General features: G+C 40.4%; 1 protein-coding gene across 1 annotated transcript; it reads left to right on the top strand.

Moving 5' to 3' along the window:
- Positions 1–7,712: 7,712 nt before the first annotated feature.
- Positions 7,713–9,443, top strand: LOC122004273. The gene is made up of 4 exons (XM_042559187.1): positions 7,713–7,893; positions 7,981–8,097; positions 8,143–8,522; positions 9,111–9,443. Exons 1-4 carry the CDS (start codon positions 7,713–7,715, stop codon positions 9,441–9,443), a joined length of 1,011 nt encoding a protein of 336 aa, XP_042415121.1.
- The last annotated feature ends 12,922 nt before the right edge of the window (positions 9,444–22,365 follow it).

Below are 22,365 nucleotides of genomic sequence, written 5' to 3'. Positions count from 1 at the left end.
TATTACTTATGTTTCTAAATGGGTTTAGGAACATTGCCAACGTTACAAGAACCTATAGGGTCACACACAAAGGGCAATTAGATGGAGATTAGGTTTATTTGACGAACCTAGAGGATTAGCTTCATGTGATGAACCAAATTGGATTAAGAGTAATCTAAATTAAACTAATTGAGTTGACTCAATTTGATTCATGTGTCCAATGAGTCTAATTTAGATTATGATTCATTGAGTCAATTTAATTCAATGAATAGAGATTTATTAAATCAAAAATGACTTGAATCAAAGGTTGGATTTGTTCAACCATGGGAGATAAGAGGTCAAGTTTGACTTGACTTGAGAGGGAAGATGAAGGGTCAAGTTTGACTTGACCATTTGCCACCTCATTTGTGACATGGCATGGGGTCAGGCAATGATGGTGTTCCACATCATCAAAGCTAGCTCAAGTGTGTGCCACCTCATGAGGAAAACCAAGAGCCATGACTCTTGGTCTTCCATGAGTGGCCGGCCACTTAAAGAGGAGAGGAGTTACAAGTGTGTGAATAAATTTTTAGTGTGCTCATTCAAGTGATCTTACTCCTCCTCTCTTCTTCCCTCTCCCTCTCATCCTTGCCGTGACTTATAAGGGTGCTAGCACACTCTTAGTTTGTTATCTCCATCTCTTGTTCGTGTGGATACTTCTAGAGGTGTGTCCGCTTGAACACACTTGAGATCCGAAGAACCTTGGACGAGCGGGATTTGCGAAGGGCTTCGCTTGAAAGGTATATCCCTTGACATGTAGATCTAAAGTAGATCTAGTGTAGAAAAACTAAGTACATGAAAAATTTTATCTTTCCACGGATCCAATGGCTAAGAACTTCGGGGTTTCCGCAACGCAAAAAGTGGTTTTTGCGGCTCAAAAGTTCTAACATGAAGGGGGATCCATCACCGATGGAGGTACGTAGGGTCTATTTTTTGCACATAATTCTACTGTTGCTTCACTTCTCCACATTCCGGTGACTGACTTGAGAGTCGGATGGCCAACGCCGAGGACTCCTTCCTCGGCTCGGTACTATCGTCGTTTGTTTTGTAGAGTGGAGCGGAATCCACATCCGGTCAGTGAAATCGTCACCTCCCCAACTTTCCACTCGTCTGCTTTCAGAAAGGATCAGTTATCATTTCCAAAGTTTATCTTATTTTAAATTTTAAAATTTTAACTTTAAAATTCTACACTTATGTTTTTAGAATACATCATTTTTGTTAAATTTTTTTCCTTCACAAAACATTTTTAAATTCTACAAAAATTTGTTTTCTAAACACTAATTTCATTACTTCATTTTGGTTAATGGTTCTTATTTTTATAATTCTTAAAATATTTTCAACAATTCTATTAATTATATATTTGTCCTTAGAAATACTTTTTAATGTCTATTTTTCAAAACTTATTCATAGAAATCTTGAGTAAAATTTTTAAACTACCTCTTTTTAAATCATATTTTCAAATCATATGCTTGTACATCTTTGGTTTCAAAATTTTTCCAAGTAATTTTTTAACTCCAAAACTTATATCTTGGAAAGCTTCAAACTTGTTGTTTGTATTTTCTCTATTTTTGATGTGTATCAAAGGGGAAGAGATAGTGAATTTAGGGGGAGTTAACAAACTCAGGGGGAGAGTTAAGTTAAAATGCTTGTTTACTTATCTTTGCTTATGTTATAAACTTAAATGTGAGCCTTAGTTGCCAAACATCAAGAAGGGGAAGATTGTTGGTGCAGGGTGCATCAAAATCAAACTTGAGTTTTGATGTTATCAAAAGTTCATGTTAAATTTTGTTGTGATCTAACAAGTTAACTAAGTGTGCAGGATATTTACTCAACTAAAAAAGTCTTAGCAGATTGTGGAAGCCAGGTAGGAAGTCCAAGTGGGTCGAGAGAACTCAACACTTGGTAGGAAAGATCGATAGGTCTAGAGGACCTAATATCGAGAGGAAGCCCTGGTGAGCCGATCCGATGCTAAGCAGTAAAGTCCAAACAAGTTTAGAGGACCAATGTTTGATAGGTAGGTTGAGATAAGCAATTAGAGAGGAGCAACAGTGAGGTCGTGTTCTGGAAAGGAACAACCTTAGGTCGCTGATCCAACTAAATAAACTGGGAAGGTTTCCAAGTTTAGATCAAGATAATTTTACTATCAATTACTACTCATGCATCATATATTACTATTCTAACTTTGTTTTGTTGGAACTAGTCTGATCGGTTGACTAAACCAGGTTGATATAGAACATATATCAATTTGAAGTATAGTTTGGTAAAGTGACTGATCGGCCGATCGAATCAGTAGATCGGTCAACTAAACAATGGTGATATGGAAAAGATGAGATCAAGCCATAGTAAACATGGAAGCCAGGTCGATCGGTTGATCGAACAATTAGAGAATTAATGGTGAATCTTGACGAATAGGGAAACTACACAGATCAGTTGACCAATCAGGGTGATTAGTCGAACAAACCATAAATGCTCATAAATATGTGGAGATCAGATCCCATCGAAGAAGGAAAGCAAAGGGTTTAGTCGACCGATAAGAGGATCAGTCGATTGAAAGGATCAGTCGATTGAACAACTTTTTAGTCAATCGAATCAGGCATATATAAGGGGAACTTGAGGTCCGAGGCAAGGCAATTATTCTCAGTTCATCTCTGTGCAAAATTTCCGTTCATGTTCTTACTCTGTGTTCCATCTTCACAACAAGTTACTCCATCAAGAAATGCCGATAGAGCTTCATCTTCTACCTATTGTCAGTATAATTTTAGTTAAGCTTGCATTATTTTACTTTTTAAAAGATAGTAGTGTGTTACTATCTTTTCATTTGTACAAATTACTTTTTTTTGAGGATTTTCTGAAGAAGAATTATAGTGAATTACCCAATGGTGCGATCAGGGATCACGAGTCTTGGAGAAGGAGTCGACATAGGCTCCTAACCAAGTAACCACCTAAGTCACCTGTCTTTCTTTTTCTATCTTATTTTTCATTGTCTTACATTGATATTTGTTTTATGAATCAATATGAAAAGAAAAGATTTTAACGAGTGATATTCACCCCCACCCCCTTTATCGATTCATTTCGATCCATCATTATAGATAGCGGATTGTCTAGGTATATGACAGGGAACTCATCAAAGTTCTTATCACTTAAAAATAAAAATAAAGGTACCATTTTTTTGGTAATAGTTGAGAACTCAAAGTTATAGGAATATGTAATATTAAAGTCTCTGAAAAATTTAAGATTAATAATCTTTTACTGGTAAAGGGTATGACCTTTAATTTTCTAAGTGTTAAACAACTATGTAATTCAGGATATAGAGTTGAGTTTAACTCATCTCAATATCTAATTAAGTTTAGTGAACTAAACAAAAAAATGTTAAACCAGGTAACACCGAACTTGGGGCGATTAGCCCAGTCTCACAGAAGTTTTCCATCGACCGCAAGGGTAAATCGGAAAGTGCTTGCGATGGGTAACCCAAAAGCCCAGCATCCCGTGGTTGCACTCTTCATTTAGAGAAAACAATTCCTACAAATGCTTCATAGCTAGAAATCAAACTTTGGGTATCTAAGTGACAACTTGGTAGCCTTCAGCTATTCCATAGTGATACGGGTTATGATAGATCGACTGAGCGAATAAAGGAGGGATTCAGGTTAAGAAAGATAGGAAGGGTATATTGTCGGCCAATAGCAGGCCGAGCAAATGTCCGCACACTCATATATGCTCGGCTGGACAAAGTCCGGCCGAGCATAAAGGCATTTAGCCTTATATATAACTCTCAACATCTTATCGGCCGACCGTAGGCCGAGCGAGTGCCCCCACGCTCATATATGCTCGGTCAGGCAAAGCTCACTTGAGCATAAAGCCATTTAGCCTTATATAATACTCTCTGTATATAGTCGGGTAACCACAGGTCGCGTGAGCACCCACGTGCTCATGTATGCTTGGATAGGAAAAGCCCACCCGAGCATAAAATCATTTAGCCTTATATAATTTTTTTTTGCATATAACTGGCCTATCGTAGGCCGAGCAAGCACCCACATGCTCGTATATGCTCGTCCGGGTAATGTTTGCCCAAGCATAAAGGCATTTAGCCTTATATAATACTCTCTACATATAGTCGGTCGACTGCAGGCTGAGTGAGCACCCACGTGCTCATGTATGCTCGATCGGGCAAAGCCCGCCCGAGCATAAAAATATTTAACCTTATATAATATTCTCTGCATATAACTATTCGATCGTAGGCCGAGCGCACCCACATGCTCGAATATGCTCGTTCGGGTAAAGCCCGCCCAAGCATAAAGACATTTAGCCTTATATAATATTTTCTACATATAACTGGCCGATTGCAGGCCGAGCGAGCGCCCACTGCTCATATATGTTTGGCTGGACAAAACCCGCTTGAGTATAAAGGCATTCATCCTTATATATAACTCTCAGGATGTTACCGGCCGATCGCAGGCCAAGCGAGCACCCATGTGCTCGTATATTCTCGTTCGGATAATGCTTGCCCGAGCATAAAGACATTTAGCCTTGTATAAAATCTCTCAACATATAACTGGCCGACAATAAGCCGAGCGAGCATCCACATGCTCATATATGCTCGGCCGAACAAAAGCTCGCCCGAGCATAAAAGATAGGTTCAACAGGAAGCATTCATAACACTATATACGACCGGCTTAAGCGACCGATCGAAGCATATTCAACAGAAGGTAATCTGAATAGTATATATAACCAACTTGAACGATCGATCAAAGCATATTCAATAGAAGGTAATTTGAATAGTATATACGGCTGACTTGAATGACCGGCTGAAACATATTTAACAGGAGGTAGTTTGAACAGTAAATACGATCGGCTTGAATGACCGACCGGGACATATTTAGTAGGAGGCATTCTTAACAGTATATGCGTCCAACTTGAACGACCGGACGAAACATGCTTAATAGAATATTTGGCAGGAAATATCTTCTAGAAGCTTCTTAAATTATGATGATGTGTCATAAACGACAAAATGGGTACATCTAGGGTATAGAAAATCTCCTTAAAGAATTATTGCATGAAGTATAGAAGATGATTTCATCTCCTAATAAACTCTAATGTATCAGGGACCACCTCACGACTACGGAGGTCATGTGTGGTGGTATAAAAAGGGGGATCTTCTCCATTGGCAAGGTACGCAAGTTCTGGCATCTAAACTCTGTTTCAACTTCAATTACTGTTATTCTTCTTCTTCTTCTTCTTCTTCCATCTGTGAGAGGAACTAACTTGAGCGTCAGAGGGCCTAGCCAGGGATCCCTACCCCGGTCTTAGGTCGCTAACGCTTTGTTGGCTCATCTCGTTGTGCGCAGAAGCGTGGAGGAGTTTCTTCAGATCATCGGAGTTCATCTTCATCGGAAGTCTTTATCATTTAGAAGAATTAGTGCTCATCTTCATAGATCTCAGATAGGATCAAATTTGGCGTCATCTGTGGGAACTATTCACCTAGATATGAGGCTACGGAGATGGAGCAAGCTAGCAAACCCAACACTATCACTATTTTACAAGATGATCTGGAGTTGCTCATCAACGCCAGAGTACAGAAGATACTGCAGCAACAACAACAACAAGTGAATACTGGTGGCACGTTACCTGTGGCGCCACCTCCTACGATGTTAGTAACTTCCCACCACCGAGAAAGGGAAATCAAAGGAGGAGATCTGGATCATCTGTTCTCTGCTCCTCTCTCTCCCACTCATCGTCCTAAAGCTTATTTTTGAACACCTCTGGAACAAGGAGGACGAAGAGTAGCCCTTTAGGAATCCTTTGGAGAAACCCCTATAAGGGAAAAGAGAAAGGGGAAGGTGGCAGCTAGCGATAGCTCTCCTGAAATGATTATCACTCTATTTTCTCAACGGGTGTTGGATGATCCACTACCAAAACATTATCAGAACCTAAATGTTGGAGAATATTCAGGAACAACTGATCTTGAAGATCATTTTCTCAAGTTTGAGCATGCAGCGCTTCTCCAATAATTCACTGATGGAGTTAAATGTCGGATGTTTCTTACTACTTTTGGAGAAGCAACACAAAGATGGTTTAAGCGATTGCCAGAGAATTCTATTCATCTCTTCAAGGATTTCTGCAAGTTATTCTTACATCATTTTTCCAGCAATCGGAGGTACCATAAAACTCCATAGAGTCTTTTTTCTATGAAGCAAGGACCTAAGGAATCTATCAGAGCTTATATTAAGAGGTTCAATCAAGTGGCTATTGATGTTCCATCAGCCACTACAGAGATCTTGGTAAGCACCTTCTCTCAGGAGCTTAATGATAATGATTTTTTCAAGGATTTGGTTAGGAATCCTCCTACCAATTACGATATCTTAATTGAACGAGCTTCGGAATTTATCAATGTGGAAGAAGCTCAAGTGACTCGTAGGAAAGAGGTTAACATCCCTGCACCAGTTCCAGTAGTGGCCCACTCGGGGGGACCTGCCCAACCTCCTAAGGGGCCTCGGGCGGACGTGCCCTATTGTCATCTCGAGCCACGGCCTCAAGCAATGCAACAGTTGGGAGTTCCTCAACATTTTTCTTAAAGATGGTGCACATACCATCTGACTAATACTCATGGTACGGAGAATTATTTCACTCTGAAGAATCAACAAGCAGGTAACACTCGATACCGTCGGCGTCCTCTAATGCCAAATCACCGGCGATATCCTTGATAGAATAGCCTGCTCAAAATCGAATATCAACCGAGTGGGTCACAAGCAGGAATATTACCTCTCCTTGCGGTACAAGCTCAAGCACCTGGACAGGCACAATCAAAGCCATCATCGGCTTGATAGGAAGAAAATCGCAGTAACGCCACTCGGGGCAACATTAGCATGATAGCAGGAGGGCCTACTGATGGAGATTCTAATCGGACGAGAAAGTCGCACGCTCGACAATTAACAATTCATGCCGTTAGATGTAGTGCTAAGAAGGCGGCTGGGCTGGAAATCAGTTTTGGACCTAGAGATTTGGTGGGGGTAGAAGTACCCCATGATGATGTACTGATAATCAAGGCTGTTATAGCCAATTATAACATTTCACGTACTTTTATTTATACTGGTAGTTCTGTTAACATTATCTTTAAGCAAGCTTTTGACCAATTGCGGATCAACCCGAGCGAGCTTCAGCCTATGGTTACTCCATTATATGAGTTCACGGGTAATGAGGTACAACCACTGCGTCTGATAAAATTGGACATATCCTTAGGGGAGGAGCCTCTCATGCGGACGTGTCGATCGGTCTTCATGGTTGTGGACGCTCCGTCAACCTATAATATTATCTTGGGTCGACCATCCTTGAATGAATTCAGGGCGGTTGTTTCTACTTTCTACCAGAAGATAAAATTCCCTATGGATGATCAAGTAGGGGAAGTTAAGGGAGATCATATAACAACACGTAAATGTTATGCGGAGATTGTAAGGGCGGAAGCTAATGCCGCCCGAAAAGCTAAGAGGATGGATATCAACGTCATTCATGAAAGGTCGCCCACCCTCATATATGAAGAAAAGGAGGAAGTGCAAATATAGCCTGGCCGACAAGAAGCTACCACACATATCGCTTCCGACCTAGATCCTGATCTCAGAGAGGATTTGATAAAGTGCTTGACAAAAAATAATGATGTGTTCGCCTGGACACCTAAGGAAGTGAAATGTGTTGCGCCAACAGTTATGGAGCACGCTCTTCACATTTATTCGGACGCCCGGCCGATCAAACAACAAAAGAGGGACTTCGGGGCTGACCAGAATAAGATCATCAAAGAGGAAGTAGATAAACTACTGGAGGTTGGATACATTCGGGAAGTACAATTTCCAAGCTGGCTGACTAATGTGGTTCTGGTTTCTAAGCGGGGTAACAAATGGTGAGTATGTATTGATTTCAGAGATCTCAACAAGGCTTGCCCGAAAGACTATTATCCTCTACCTCACATAAATCAAGTGGTGGATTCCACGGCTGGCTACGAGTTTATCAGTATGCTGGATGCCTATCAAGGATATCATCAAATTCCACTTGCCAAGGCGGATCAGGAAAATGTTATCTTTATAACTGCTGAAGGTACTTATTGTTATAATATTATGTCTTTTGGCCTAAAGAATGCAGGAACTACTTATCAACGGCTTATGAACAAGGTTTTCAAGAAGCAGATTGGAAGAAATATAGAAGTTTATGTGAATGATATTCTTATAAAAACTATACGGGCTTCTAGTTTATGTGCTAATATTGAAGAAACTTGTAGGACTTTGAGGAGGTATGGACTCAAGCTCAATCCCAACAAGAGTTTATTTGGTGCCAAAAGTGGGAAGTTCCTGGGATACATAGTGACTGAGCGAGGAATAGAGGTCAATCCCAGTAAGGTGAAAGCATTACAGGACATGACTCCCCCAAAGAACCTGAAGGAGGCTCAAAGGTTGACAGGGAGGATTACCGCCCTATCTCACTTTATCTCTCAATCGGCCAATCGGAGCCTCCCTTTCTTCAAGGTACTCTGACGAGCGACTAAGTTCCAATGGGATGAGGATTGTAGCAAGGCGTTCAAAGAGTTAAAAGAATATTTGTCTACTCTTCTTGTATTAGCTAAACCAATAGTAGGAAAAACTTTGTGGGTGCACTTATATTTCAATGATCATGCTGTTGGTTTTGTATTAGTGAGGCAGGAAGAGAAAGAACAATTACCTGTGTATTTTTTGAATTATTTATTAAAGGGGGCAGAGTGTCGATATACGACACTCGAGAAGTTGACTTATGGATTGGTTTTAGCAGCTCGGAGGTTACACCCTTATTTTCTATCATATCCAATTATAGTATTATCTAATATCACTCTCAGTTAGGTGCTTGTTAACCCAGAGGCATCCAGGAGACTGATTAAGTGGATGACCGAGCTCAGTGAGTATGATATATAATATTGGCCTCGGACAACCATCAAAGCTCAAGCTTTGGCGGATTTCATAATAGAAATACCAAGTCCTGAAACAGAGGAAACCTGAATTATCTATGCGGATGGATCTTCTACTTGACAAGGCAGTAGAATTAGGGTTCTTCTTATATCTCCTAGGGAAGATCGAATATAGTTATCTGTTAGATTGAATTACAGAGCCACCAATAATGAGGCTGAGTATGAAGCATTTATAGCAGGCTTACAAGCTGCTAAGCATGTGGGAGCTGCTAGTGTGGTAATTCATTCTGATTCCCAATTGGTAGCACAACAATTGATGAGCAACTTTGGAATTAGTAATGAAAGACTCAAGCTATATGAAGAGGCCTTTGATAAATTGAAGGCTAAATTTCATGAAGTAAGTATAAAGGAAATCTCTCGAATAGATAATCAAGTAGCAGATGAGTTTGTTAAATTAGCTTCTGCCATTGAGCCTTGGAATTTGGATAGACCAGTGGAACAAACGTAATTAGTATCTTGTATTGAACAACAGGCTAATCTAGAAATTTATAGTGATTGGATAACACTAATCATTCTATTTTTACGGCAAGGAATTTTTGTTGGGTTTTTCGGGCCGCGAAAATCTCTTTTTCGCGTCGCGGAAACCCCGAAACCCCCGCCACCGGATCCGTGTGAAGATAAAACTTTCGAAAAACTTACGAGTACGAGTTTCTAAACCTCGATCTACAGTAGATCTACAAAGGGGAAGGAATATACCCTTGATGCGAAGCCCTCCGCAATCCCGCTTGTCCTCGGTTCGCCGGATCTCGAAAGTGTCAAAGTAGACACTTCTCTATGTGTATCCACACAAGCAAGAGATGGAGAAAAAACCTCTAACGATGTGCTAGCGACCTTAGAGATCAGTAACCATGGAGGAGAGGGAGAGAAGAGAACCAAGGAAGAAGAAGATGGAGTTACACCCACAAAATGAAACTCCTCCACATGAATAAAAGTGGTCAGCCACTATAGGATGGTTTGTAACCTCCATGGGATGCCAAGAGTCACAACTCTTGGTAACTCCCATGAGGTGGCATCCCACTTAAGCAACCATGATGATGTGGAGCATCATCATTGGCCCACTTAATGCCAACTCACCAATGAGGTGGCAAATGGTCAAGTCAAACTTGACCCTTCATCTTCCTCTCAAGTCAAGTCAAACTTGACCAATTCTCGTCCATGGTTGATCAAATCTAACCATTGGTTCAAGTCAATTTGAATTTAATGAATCTCTATTCATTGAATTAAATTAATTAAATGAGTCTAAGTCCAAATTAGACTCACTTAACACATAAACCAAATTGAGTCCAACTCAATTAGCCTACTTTGGATTACTCTTAATCTAATTTGGTTCATCATATGAACCTAATCATTTAGGTTTATCAAATGAACCTAATCTCCATCTAATTACCCTTTGTGTGTTACCCTATAGGTTCTTGTAACGTTGGTAATGCTCCTAAACTCATTTAGAGGCATAAGTAATGAGCGGTATCTAGCAACACATCATTACTACCCAAGTTATAAGAATGTTGAGATCCAACATCACCTTGTGACTACTAATTGTGACTCCTCACAATATATGACAAGTGTCCTTCTATCCTAGACATCTAGATTGATCAATGTGAGGCATAGACCATGTCATCCTCTGACCAATCTAAATCTTGAACTCCAATTAGACTCACTAAATCAAATGAGCTGAATATCTCATATTGACTCATTTGGGCATGGCCATGCACTTCGTGGTCTCACTCTATCAAGAATATCGATATCTCTCCCATCATATAGGAGGGATAGAATCCATCTACATCACTCATATCCCTCTGCATAATTCGTTACATACCCAGTAATCGCCTTTATAGTCCACCCAGTTACGGGTGACGTTTGACGAAACCAAAGTACATAACTCCTTATGTAGGGATCCATGGTGACTTCAGGTCCAAGGACTAGTAGTCATACTAATAGCCACATGAGAAAGTATATGACACTCATATAACGATCCATGATACTTTCTCGTGGCGGGTCATTCAGTATACATTCTCCAATGCATACCCATGTGTCAACTTGATATCTCTATATCCATGACTTGTGAGATTAAGTCATCGAGTTCACCTACATGCTAGTCTTATTGCATTAACATTGTCCCTGAATGTTAATACTCGACTAGGAATGATTAAGAGTAGTGTTCCCTATATCATCTCACTATCGGTTCAACTAACCGATTGATATAGGTGAGAACCGTCTACTCAAGGACGCTATTATACTTAGTTTATTTGGCACCAATACAAGTAAGTATAATAACCAAAACAAATGCCTTTATTTATATATAAGAATATGATACAATCATCAAATGATTGGCCCTAGGGCTCTAACTAACAATCTCCCACTAGTACTAGTGCCAATCAGTGTAGGCTCTAAGCCCCAATGACCTAGTGTGACCATCATGCTTCCTCTGTGCCAAAGCCTTGGTCAAGGGATCTGCGATGTTAGCCTCTGTAGGTACTCTGCATATCTTCACATCTCCTCTATCGATAATCTCTCGAATGAGATGGAAGCGTCGTAGTATGTGTTTGGTCCACTGGTGTGAGCGAGGTTCCTTCGCCTGTGCTTTAGCTCCATTGTTGTCACAATAGAGCTCAATAGGGTCAGCGATACTGGGAACCACCCCAAGTTCAGTGATAAACTTGCGGATCCAAACTGCCTCCTTTGCTGCCTCTGATGCAGCAATGTACTCGGCCTCTGTCGTAGAATCAGCTACTGTGTCCTGCTTCGAACTCTTCCAGCTCACAGCACCACCATTTATGCAAAATACGAACCCTGATTGCGATCGATAATCATCCTGGTCGGTCTGGAAACTAGCATCATTGTAAGCCTTTACAGCTAGCTCGTCATTACCTCCATATATTAAGAAATATTCTTTAGTTCTTCTTAAGTACTTAAGAATATTCTTGACCGCTATCCAGTGACTTTCACCTGGATCTGACTTGTATCTGCTCGTCATGCTCAAAGCACACGAGACATCTGGTCGAGTACATAGCATGGTGTACATGATAGACCCTATGGCTGAGGCATAAGGGATCTGATCCATGCGGTCTCTCTCCTCTCTAGAAGAGGGACCTTGAGTCTTTGAAAGACTCACGCCATGTGACATCGGTAGAAATCCCTTCTTGGAGTTCTTCATGGCAAACCGAAGGAGTACCTTATCAATATATGTACTCTGACTTAGGCCAAGCAATCTCTTAGATCTATCTCTATAGATCTGTATCCCTAGAATGCGGGATGCCTCACCTAAGTCCTTCATTGAGAAGCAACTCCCTAGCCAGGTCTTGACAGACTGAAGTAAAGGGATGTCGTTCCCAATGAGTAGTATGTCATCCACATACAATATGAGGAAGACAACTATATCCCCTACAACCTTCTTGTAGACACAAGGTTTATCTTCATTCTTGATGAAACCAAACTGTTTGATTGCATCATCGAATCCAAGATTCCAGCTCCGAGAAGCTTGCTTTAGTCCATAAATGGACCTTTGCAGCTTGCATACTCTGCTAGTATGCTGTGGATCTACAAAACCCTCACGTTGTGTCATGTACACATCCTCGAGTAGGTTTCCATTCAGAAACATGGTTCTGACATCCATCTGCCATATCTCATAGTCATGGTAGGCTGCAATAGCAAGTATAATCCGAATGGACTTAAACATCGCTACTGGAGAAAAGGTTTCATCATAGTCAATACCATGAATCTGCTTGAAACCTTTAGCTACCAAGCGACCCTTATAGATAAGTCCATCCATGCCAGTCTTTCTCTTAAAGACCCACTTACACCCAATGGGTTTTTCCCCTTCAGGTGGTTCAACCAAAGTCCATACTTGGTTGGTGTACATGGATTCCATTTCGGATCTCATGGCCTCTAGCCATTTCTTGGAATCTGGTCTCATCACAGCTTCATGATAGGTGGTAGGCTCATCATCTATGAGCACAACGTCATCATGGTCAGACAAGAGAAATGAGTATCTCTCAGGCTGACGACGTACCCTATCAGACCTGCGAACAGGTATGTCTACTTGAACTGGTTGTTGTTCCTCAACTCCTTGTGGAACAACATCATCCACAACACTTTGTGGTTCTAGTTCAACTTCCATCGAGGCTTCAGTGCTATTGTTCGCATCTTGAACTTCTTCAAGATCGAACGTGCTCCCACTAGTCTTTCTAGAAACAAAGTCCCTTTCTAAAAAGACCCCAGTCTTTGCCACAACTACCTTGTGATGACTGGGAATGTAGAAGTAATATCCTTTAGTTTCCTTGGGATATCCAATAAAGTAGCACTTGTAAGATTTGGGTCCTAACTTGTCTGAGACTTGACGTCAAACGTAAGCCTCACAACCCCAAATTCTCATGAAAGACACCTGGGCATCTCTCCCAGTCCATATCCTATATGGTGTCTTTATCACGGTCTTGGATAGAACTCAGTTGAGTATAAAAGCTGCCGTGTCTAGAGCATAGCCCCAAAGGTATGTCGGAAGATCTGTATGACTCATCATAGATCGTACCATATCTAATAGAGTACGATTCCTCCTTTCGGATACACCATTCGGCTGTGGTGTTCCAGGAGGGGTGAGTTGGGATAGAATCCCACACTCAGCTAGGTAGTCACGAAACTCATGGCTAAGGTATTCTCCATCTCGATCTGATCGAAGTATCTTAATACTCTTGCCAAGCTGGTTCTGTACTTCATTCTTGAATTCTTTGAACTTTTCAAAGGATTCTGACTTATGTGTCATCAAGTACACATAACCATATCTACTGAAATCATCAGTAAATGTGATGAAGCACCTATAACCGCCTCTAGCAGCGACATTGAAAGGGCCACATACATCACTATGTATAAGACCTAACAAGTCAGTCGCTCTCTCACTGTGCCCACTAAAGGGAGTCTTGGTCATCTTGCCTAGTAGGCATGACTCGCACGTCTCATAAGATTCAAAATCAAATGAGTCCAGCAAACCATCCTTATGGAGCTGGGATAAGCGCTTGTCATTTATATGACCTAAGTGACAGTGACAGAGATAGGTTTGGTTCATGTCATTTGACTTGAACCTCTTGGTACTTATGTTATAGATAGGGCTCTCAAAGTCTAGAATATAGAGTCCGTTCATCAGAGGTGCACTGTAATAGAACATTTCATTTAAATAAACTGAACAACATTTGTTCTTTATAATAAATGAAAGCCCTTTCTTGTCCAAACAAGAAACTGATATAATATTCTTAGTCAAGGTAGACACATAACAACATTCATTTAATTCTAGTATAAGCCCAGAGGGTAGAGATAGATAGTAAGTTCCTACGGCAACAGCAGCAACCCGTGCTCCATTGCCTACTCGTAGGTCTATCTCGCCCTTCGTCAATGCTCTGCTATTTCTCAACGCTTGTACATTAGTACAAATGTGAGAAGCACATCCGGTATCTAATACCCACGATGAAGAAATAGAGAGGTTGACTTCTATAACATTTATACCTGAAGTAGAAATCTTATTTCTCTTCTTCTTAAGATCTTCCAGGTATCCTGTGGAGTTCCTCTTCCAGTGCCCTGCTTGTCCTTGATACAGTTGACGAAGATGTTCAACCATATCATAAGCACCCATCAACTCATGTTGCTTTTGAAGCTCAGAGTTCATGGTTGCGAGCATGAGACATGACACATCTAATGCGTCATCTTGATGCTTCTTGTAAGCATCTCGGTCAGCTCGCGTGGCAGTGGCAGGAGGTGCCTCCGGAATGGGCTGCTCCAAAACGTACAGTTTACGTTCCTGTGTGAGAACAATTCTCAGATTCCCGTACCAGTCCAGGAAATTAGCTCTGTTGAGCTTGTCCTTCTTAAGGACAGAACGCAGGGAGAAAGAATTCATATTCGACGTCATGGTTATCTACAACAGAAAAATGTAGAAAGAAAATAAATATTATATTCTTTTAAATCATTTAATTAGGACTTTAACTAAATGATGCTCCCACTGAATTCTATAATTCATGTGAGACAAGATCCACATCATACTACGCCTTGAGTTAGCTTTGGCTAAATCGCCCAAGACTTAGTATGATCGGTAGGTAACAATTTACCAATTACATCTCTATGCAACTCTTGTTTATAGGATCATTATCCGCAGTTATATTAAAACTTGAGTTAGCTTTGGCTAATACGCCCAAGAATTAATATAAATGTGATTATGTCCTATATTCCAACCGTTGGAAATATGCCTATAGTTTTACTTGATCCAATCGAGTTAACTAGTTACTCAATCTAATTGAGTTGTACTCACCCATGCATTGATAAGCGGGACCAAGATTGTCCCTCCGTACCCTACCAAGATAATATGTGTTGCTCTGCTTTGGCAGATTCAACAACACATGTGATCGAGGTAGTGATAGGTATCACGATACGGTAGGTATTAGAGTTGACGTGATTTAGATCTAATCTAAATGATGATGCGTATCATATACTCGATAGATCTAATCTAATCGAAAGGGTGCATCATGTGCATGACTTAGATCCAATCTAATCATTAGGCACTAATTAATTACTTAATCATGCATCACAATTACACAAGCAATTAATTAAATTAATTTATGATTTGTCATGGCCCTACTACGATCTTCTCAAGACAATGAGAAGATCGAATGGTCAACCTAGGGTCAACAGCTTCTTAAGCTCCTCCCTTTGACCACCTTGTGTTGCTCGCGCCCTCCTCGTAACTCCGTCTCGAGTGGACCTTCCACGGCTCCAATTTTGTACATTACAATTTTGAAACTCAAGTTACATTCGAGTCTAAACTAATTTACAACAAGAATAAATAGAGAAAGGCACGACGCGCAAGTCGCGTATCAAACAATACAGCACACACAATCACATGACGACACGCAAGCCATATTTTAAATTACAACACAAAATATACCAATCCAATTGGGTCTTTTTGGGCCATGACTATCACAAATTATACATAATTCTAAATTATGTATTTTCTATAATTTTCTGCAATTTTAATACCAATTTTATACAATTTTACGAGTAAAAATTCCCGGCAGTCCCGTTTAGCGATTTTCAGGCGCAATCGCGGAACGAATCCCCTTGCGAGGGCAAGGGCAGCGCCCCTACCCGCGATCTAACCATCGCGAGTGTCCCTAAGCGATCCAAAAGCGCCTTAGTCCGCTGTCCCAAAAAGTTTTGGGGCGAAACCTTGCCGTTTCTGGAAAAACTTCTCGGTAGTCGAAGCCTACAAGTGTCGAAACACTTGTGCTTCGCTTCTACGAGAAAATTACTCATAAAACAATTAAAAACATAAATTTACAGAAAATCACAGAACCTTTATTTTTCATAAAAAATCAAATTAAACTCGTACAAGTCTTCGCACGTGACTCTGATACCACTGTTGGATTTTTCGAGCCGCGAAAACCGCTTTTTCACGTCGCGGAAACCCCGAAACCCCCGCCACCGGATCCGTGCAAAGATAAAACTTTTGAAAAACTTATGAGTACGAGTTTCTAAACCTTGATCTACAGTAGATCTACAAAGGAGAAGGAATATACCCTTGATGCGAAGCCCTTCGCAATCCTGCTTGTCCTCAGTTCGCCGGATCTCGAAAGTGTCAAAGTAGACACTTCTCTATGTGTATCCACACAAGCAAGAGATGGAGAAAAAACCTCTAAGGATGTGCTAGCAACCTTAGAGATCAGTAACCATGGAGGAGAGGGAGAGAAGAGAACTAAGGAAGAAGAAGATGGAGTTACACCCACAAAATGAAACTCCTCCACATGAATAAAAGTGGCCGGCCACTTTAGGATGGTTTGTAACCTCCATGGGATGCCAAGAGTCTCAACTCTTGGTAACTCCCATGATGTGGCATCCCACTTAAGCAACCATGATGATGTGGAGCAACATCATTGGCCCACTTAATGCCAACTCACCAATGAGGTGGAAAATGGTCAAGTCAAACTTGACCCTTCATCTTCCTCTCAAGTCAAGTCAAACTTGACCACTTCTCTTCCATGGTTGATCAAATCTAACCATTGGTTCAAGTCAATTTGAATTTAATGAATCTCTATTCATTGAATTAAATTAATTAAATGAGTCTAAGTCCAAATTAGACTCACTTAACACATGAACAAAATTGAGTCCAACTCAATTAGCCTACTTTGGATTACTCTTAATCCAATTTGGTTCATCATATGAACCTAATCATTTAGGTTCATCAAATGAACCTAATATCCATCTAATTTCCCTTTGTGTGTGACCCTATAGGTTCTTGTAACGTTGGCAATGCTCCTAAACTCATTTAGAAGCATAAGTAATGAGTGGTATCTAGCAACACATCATTACTACCCAAGTTACAAGAATGTTGAGATCCAACATCACCTTGTGACTACTAATTGTGACTCCTCACAATATATGACAAGTGTCCTTCTATTCTAGACATCTAGATTGATCAATGTGAGGCATAGACCGTGTCATCCTCTGACTAATCTAAATCTTGAAATCCAAGTAGACTCACTAAATCAAATAAGCTCAATATCTCATATTGACTCATTTGGGCATGACCATGCACTTCGTGGTCTCACTCTATCAAGAATATCGATGTCTCTCCCGTCATATAGGAGGGATAGATCTCATCTACATCACTCACATCCCTCTGCATAATTCGTTACATACCCAGTAATCGCCTTTATAGTCCACCCAGTTACGGGTGACGTTTGACGAAACCAAAGTACATAACTCCTTATGTAGGGATCCATGGTGACTTCAGGTCCAAGGACTAGTAGTCATACTAATAGCCACATGAGAAAGTATATGACACTCATATAACGATCCATGATACTTTCTCATGGCGGTTCATTCAGTATTCATTCTCCAATGCATACCCATGTGTCAACTTGATATCTCTATATCCATGACTTGTGAGATTAAGTCATCGAGTTCACCTACATGCTAGTCTTATTGCATTAACATTGTCCCTGAATGTTAATACTCGACTAGGAATGATTAAGAGTAGTGCTCCCTATATCATCTCACTATCGGTTCAACTAACCGATTGATATAGGTGAGAACCGTCTACTTAAGGACGCTATTATACTTAGTTTATTTGGCACCAATACAAGTAAGTATAATAACCAAAACAAATGCCTTTATTTATATATAAGAATATGATACAATAAGTCCATAATACAATCATCAAATGATTGGCTCTAGGGCTCTAACTATCAATTTTACCCACTGATGTAGAACAAGCTAGGGTATTCAAAAAGAGGGCAAGCCAATATACTATGATTGGAGATCACTTATATAAGAGGGCCTTTTCTAGCCCTCTGCTTAAATGTGTTGGATCAAATGACATACAATATATTCTACAAGAGGAGCATTAGGGTTCTTATGGTAGTCATATGGGAGGCAGATCTCTAGCTAGGAAGATATTATTAGCTGGATATTTTTGGCCCACTTTACAAACAGATGTTGCTCAGCTTATGAGAACTTGTTTGTCTTACTAGAAACATCAAAATATTCCTCATCATCCTACTAAATTATTGAAGACTTCTATAGTATCTTGTCCTTTCGATCAATGGGCCATGGATATAGTAGGACATTTCCCTCTTGCACTTTCTCAGAGGAAGTTCTTGTTGGTAGCAGTGGACTATTTATCTAAATGGGTAGAAGCAGAACCATTGGCCAGAATTACTGAACATACAGTTATCAAATTTCTATGGAAGCATATTGTCTACAGATTTGGTATTCCACACAAAATAGTTTCTGATAACGGAAGGCAATTTCAAGGAAGAAAATTAAGAAATGGTGCTCTGATTACGACATCACACAAGATTTCACCTCTGTGGCATATCCATAGAGTAATGGATAAGTTGAAGTAACCAATAGAAAAATTGTCAGAAGACTTAAAACCAAATTAGATCATGTGGGTGGTAGCTAGGTAGATGAGTTGCCGAGTGTATTATGGGCATATTGTACTACTCCTTGAGAATCTACAGGAATTACTCCTTTTCACCTTGTTTATGGTGGTGAAGCAGTGATTCCAATTGAAGTAGGAGTGGAGTTTGATCAAAGAAGGCTTTATGATGATAACAATGTAGATCGACGCCTTATGGAACTTGATTTAATAGAGGAAGCGTGGGACAAAGCAACAACCCGACTTATTTCTTATCGGTAATGAATGAGATAGAATTACAACAAGAGAGTTATTCTGAGGTTCTTTCAGGTAGGTGATCTGGTGTGCAAGCGCATCAAGCCTGTAGGAGATGTTAACAAGCTAGAACCTCAATGGGGAGGACTTTATAAAATCATACAAAAACTTGTATCGGACGTCTATTACCTCCAGGATATAGAAGGGAGAAAACTCAAGTGGCCCTAGAGTGCTAATCATTTGCAGCCATATAGAACTTAACAAATATGTCTGTAAGTCATTTATGTATTTTGTTCGAATATTTTTTAATACAAATAATAGCTAAAATGCAGGCAATATTATTTGGGAGATATACATACTTTTTTTTAAATCTCCCCCATAGTCGATCGGGGACCCTAAGCAGTGACCAGCCTGACTTACTTAGGGGGAACTGGAGACTTTAAACCTCCATAGCAGTCGATCGGGGACCCTAAGGAGTGACCGGACTTGCTTCCTTAGGGGGAACCATAGACTTTAAACCTCTTTAGCAGTCGATCGGGGACCCTAAGGAGTAACCGGCCTGGCTCCCTTAAGGGGAACCCGAGACTTTAAACCTTCATACCAATCGATCGGGGACCCTGAGAAGTGACCTGCCTGGCTTCCTTAGGGGGAACCGGTGACTTTAAACTTTCATAACAGTCAATCGGGGACCTTAAGGAGTGATCGGCCTAACTTCCTTAAGGGGAACCGGAGACTTTAAACTTTCTCTAAGATCAACCATGAGTTTGAACATTAACAATACTTATGGATATTCAATCTCGCTCGGGCATATAAATTCGACCAGTTCTCCATACAGTTGGAAAAGTCTGAAGGAGCATTTGCATAGCATATATTCAACTTTGCTCGGGCGTATCAACCTGACCGGTCTTCTATGCAGTCGAGAAAGCTCGAAGGAACATTTATATAACATATATTCAATCTCGCTCGGGCGTACAAATACGATCGGTCACCTATGCTATCGGGAAGGCCCAAAGGAACATTTATATAGCATATATTCAATTTCACTCTGGTGTACAAATCCGACCGATCTCTTTTGCTGTTGGGAAGTTCCAAAGGAATATTCATATAGCATATATTCAATTTCATTCAGGCGTACAAATTCAACCGTTCTTCTATGCTATTGGGAAGGCCCGAAGGAAGGCCCAAAGGAACATTTATATAGCATATATTCAATTTCACTCTGGTGTACAAATCCGACCGATCTCTTTTGCTGTTGGGAAGTTCCAAAGGAATATTCATATAGCATATATTCAATTTCATTCAGGCGTACAAATTCAACCGTTCTCCTATGCTATTGGGAAGGCCCGAAGGAATATTTATATAGCATATATTCAATTTCTCTCAGGCGTACAAATCCAACCGGTCTCCTATGCAATTGGGAAAGCCCGAAGGAACATTTATATAACAAATATTTAGTCTCGCTCAGGTGTATAAATCCGACCGGTCTTCTTTACAGTCGGTGAGCCCGAAGTAGTATTTACATAACAGGTATTTAATTTCGCCCGGATATATAAATCTGACCGGTCCGTTGGACAAGCCGAAAATGCTTCATATATGGGCAAGACACTTAATTTATCATATAAACCTGGAGAGCATTGGAAAGGAAGCTTATTCATTATTACATGTCACTCAAAGGATAACCAAGGAATCTACTTCCTTTGTTTATAACTTTTCCAGGGGATTTCTTTACATATGGTAAACATATTGAACAAGGTCATTTATACAAACACTTGGGTGGTTCTGAAGAAAAGAAAATCACACAAGAAAAAGCAAGTATGAATTTGCATTAACATTTTATAAACAGCAAATAGTATACATCAGTTATGAAATTGTGATAAAATGCAAGTAAAAAATTTCAAGTATACTCAAATTCTCTCAAAAGGTCTTTTAGGAGTTCTCAGTTAAGTCGCCGACGATCTATAAACAAGGGAGGAGGGACTTCAGAGAGACAACCCCCCTCCTTCAGTTGTTGAATTACTCCGTCAACCGAGTGAGTGAGAGTTCCTACAATTCGTCTAGTATATTCCTCACAAAATTCAGGGAAATTTAAATAGGCTTTGCACCTACTTTACCAGCGCTCTTCCTCGCCTGCATTGTATGCTTGAAATTCAGATTGTAGGTTATCTCTCTCCCCTTGTAAAGTAGTCTTCTCTGCGTTAGCATCCTCTAGTTCTTTTAGGAGTGAGCTTATTTGCAAATCTTGAGCTCGCAATCTTTCTTGTTGTTGGAGCAAGGCAAGGTCCTTAGAAGCCAACTCTAAGGCTAAATCATAAGATCCCGAACCATGTGACTGTTCTAGCTGGTTTAGCAGGGTGATTTTGTGAGGAACCTCTGAAAGAGCTTTATCTTTTAAAGTCTTTTCAACGCTAAGTGTGCAATTAAGCCCCTCTAGCTATAACTCTAAGTTTCTTTTTTCCTCCTCTTGAGATTGTAGCATCTAGCGGATGTCTTGTAGAGTCTTTTCTAAATTAGCGGTAAACTAAGCTTGTGACTTCACCCTATCCTGTAGCTGAAGAAGTTCATTGTTAGGGAGGTTAGAGACAGCTTGTAATTCTTATACCTTGTCCTTTAAGATTTGGTTAGTTCTCTCCAAATCCACAACCAGCTTACCCAAATGTAGACTCGAAGCATATAGCTAGAGGAAATGATAATAAGATTACATTTTAAAACTACAAAACAATGAAGTTAGATTCAAAAACTTACCGTAGTGACTTGGCGATTGTGGTCATCGACACGCTCAATAAAGGTGCTTCTTCTCAGATGTGCCTGAGATTGCAGCCAAGACTCAGCCAATGCCCCCTTTAGTTGTAACAATCCATATGGAGCAGGGGTAGGAGTTTGATTGAGCAAAGATGGTAAACTATGACCTTGTTGAAATAAGAGGGAAGGACGAGGAGAACTTGTAAATGGTGAAGAAGAGAAAGGAGGATGTTTAGAGGCCGGTGAGGAGGGATTAGAAGAGGGGAGGCTCACTAACGGAGGATCCTGCTCAATGGGTGTTGTAGCAGACCCAGAAGTGACGGATCTTCTGCAAGGAGTTCTTTTGGCACGAGATTTGGTGGAATGGAAGGTAAAGCTGGAAGAAGGGGCAATGTATCCTCAGGAGAAATAGGTACCTCCTTTGATAAAGAAATAGCTGGGGGAATAACAGGGGATGTAGGAATGAGGATTCCTAGTCTCA

Source organism: Zingiber officinale, chromosome 7B (genome assembly GCF_018446385.1).
Source record: "Zingiber officinale cultivar Zhangliang chromosome 7B, Zo_v1.1, whole genome shotgun sequence".
Taxonomy (NCBI): Eukaryota; Viridiplantae; Streptophyta; class Magnoliopsida; order Zingiberales; family Zingiberaceae; genus Zingiber; species Zingiber officinale.
The sequence above is the reverse complement of the archived record's forward strand: the minus strand, read 5'-3'. Positions and strand labels throughout refer to the sequence as shown.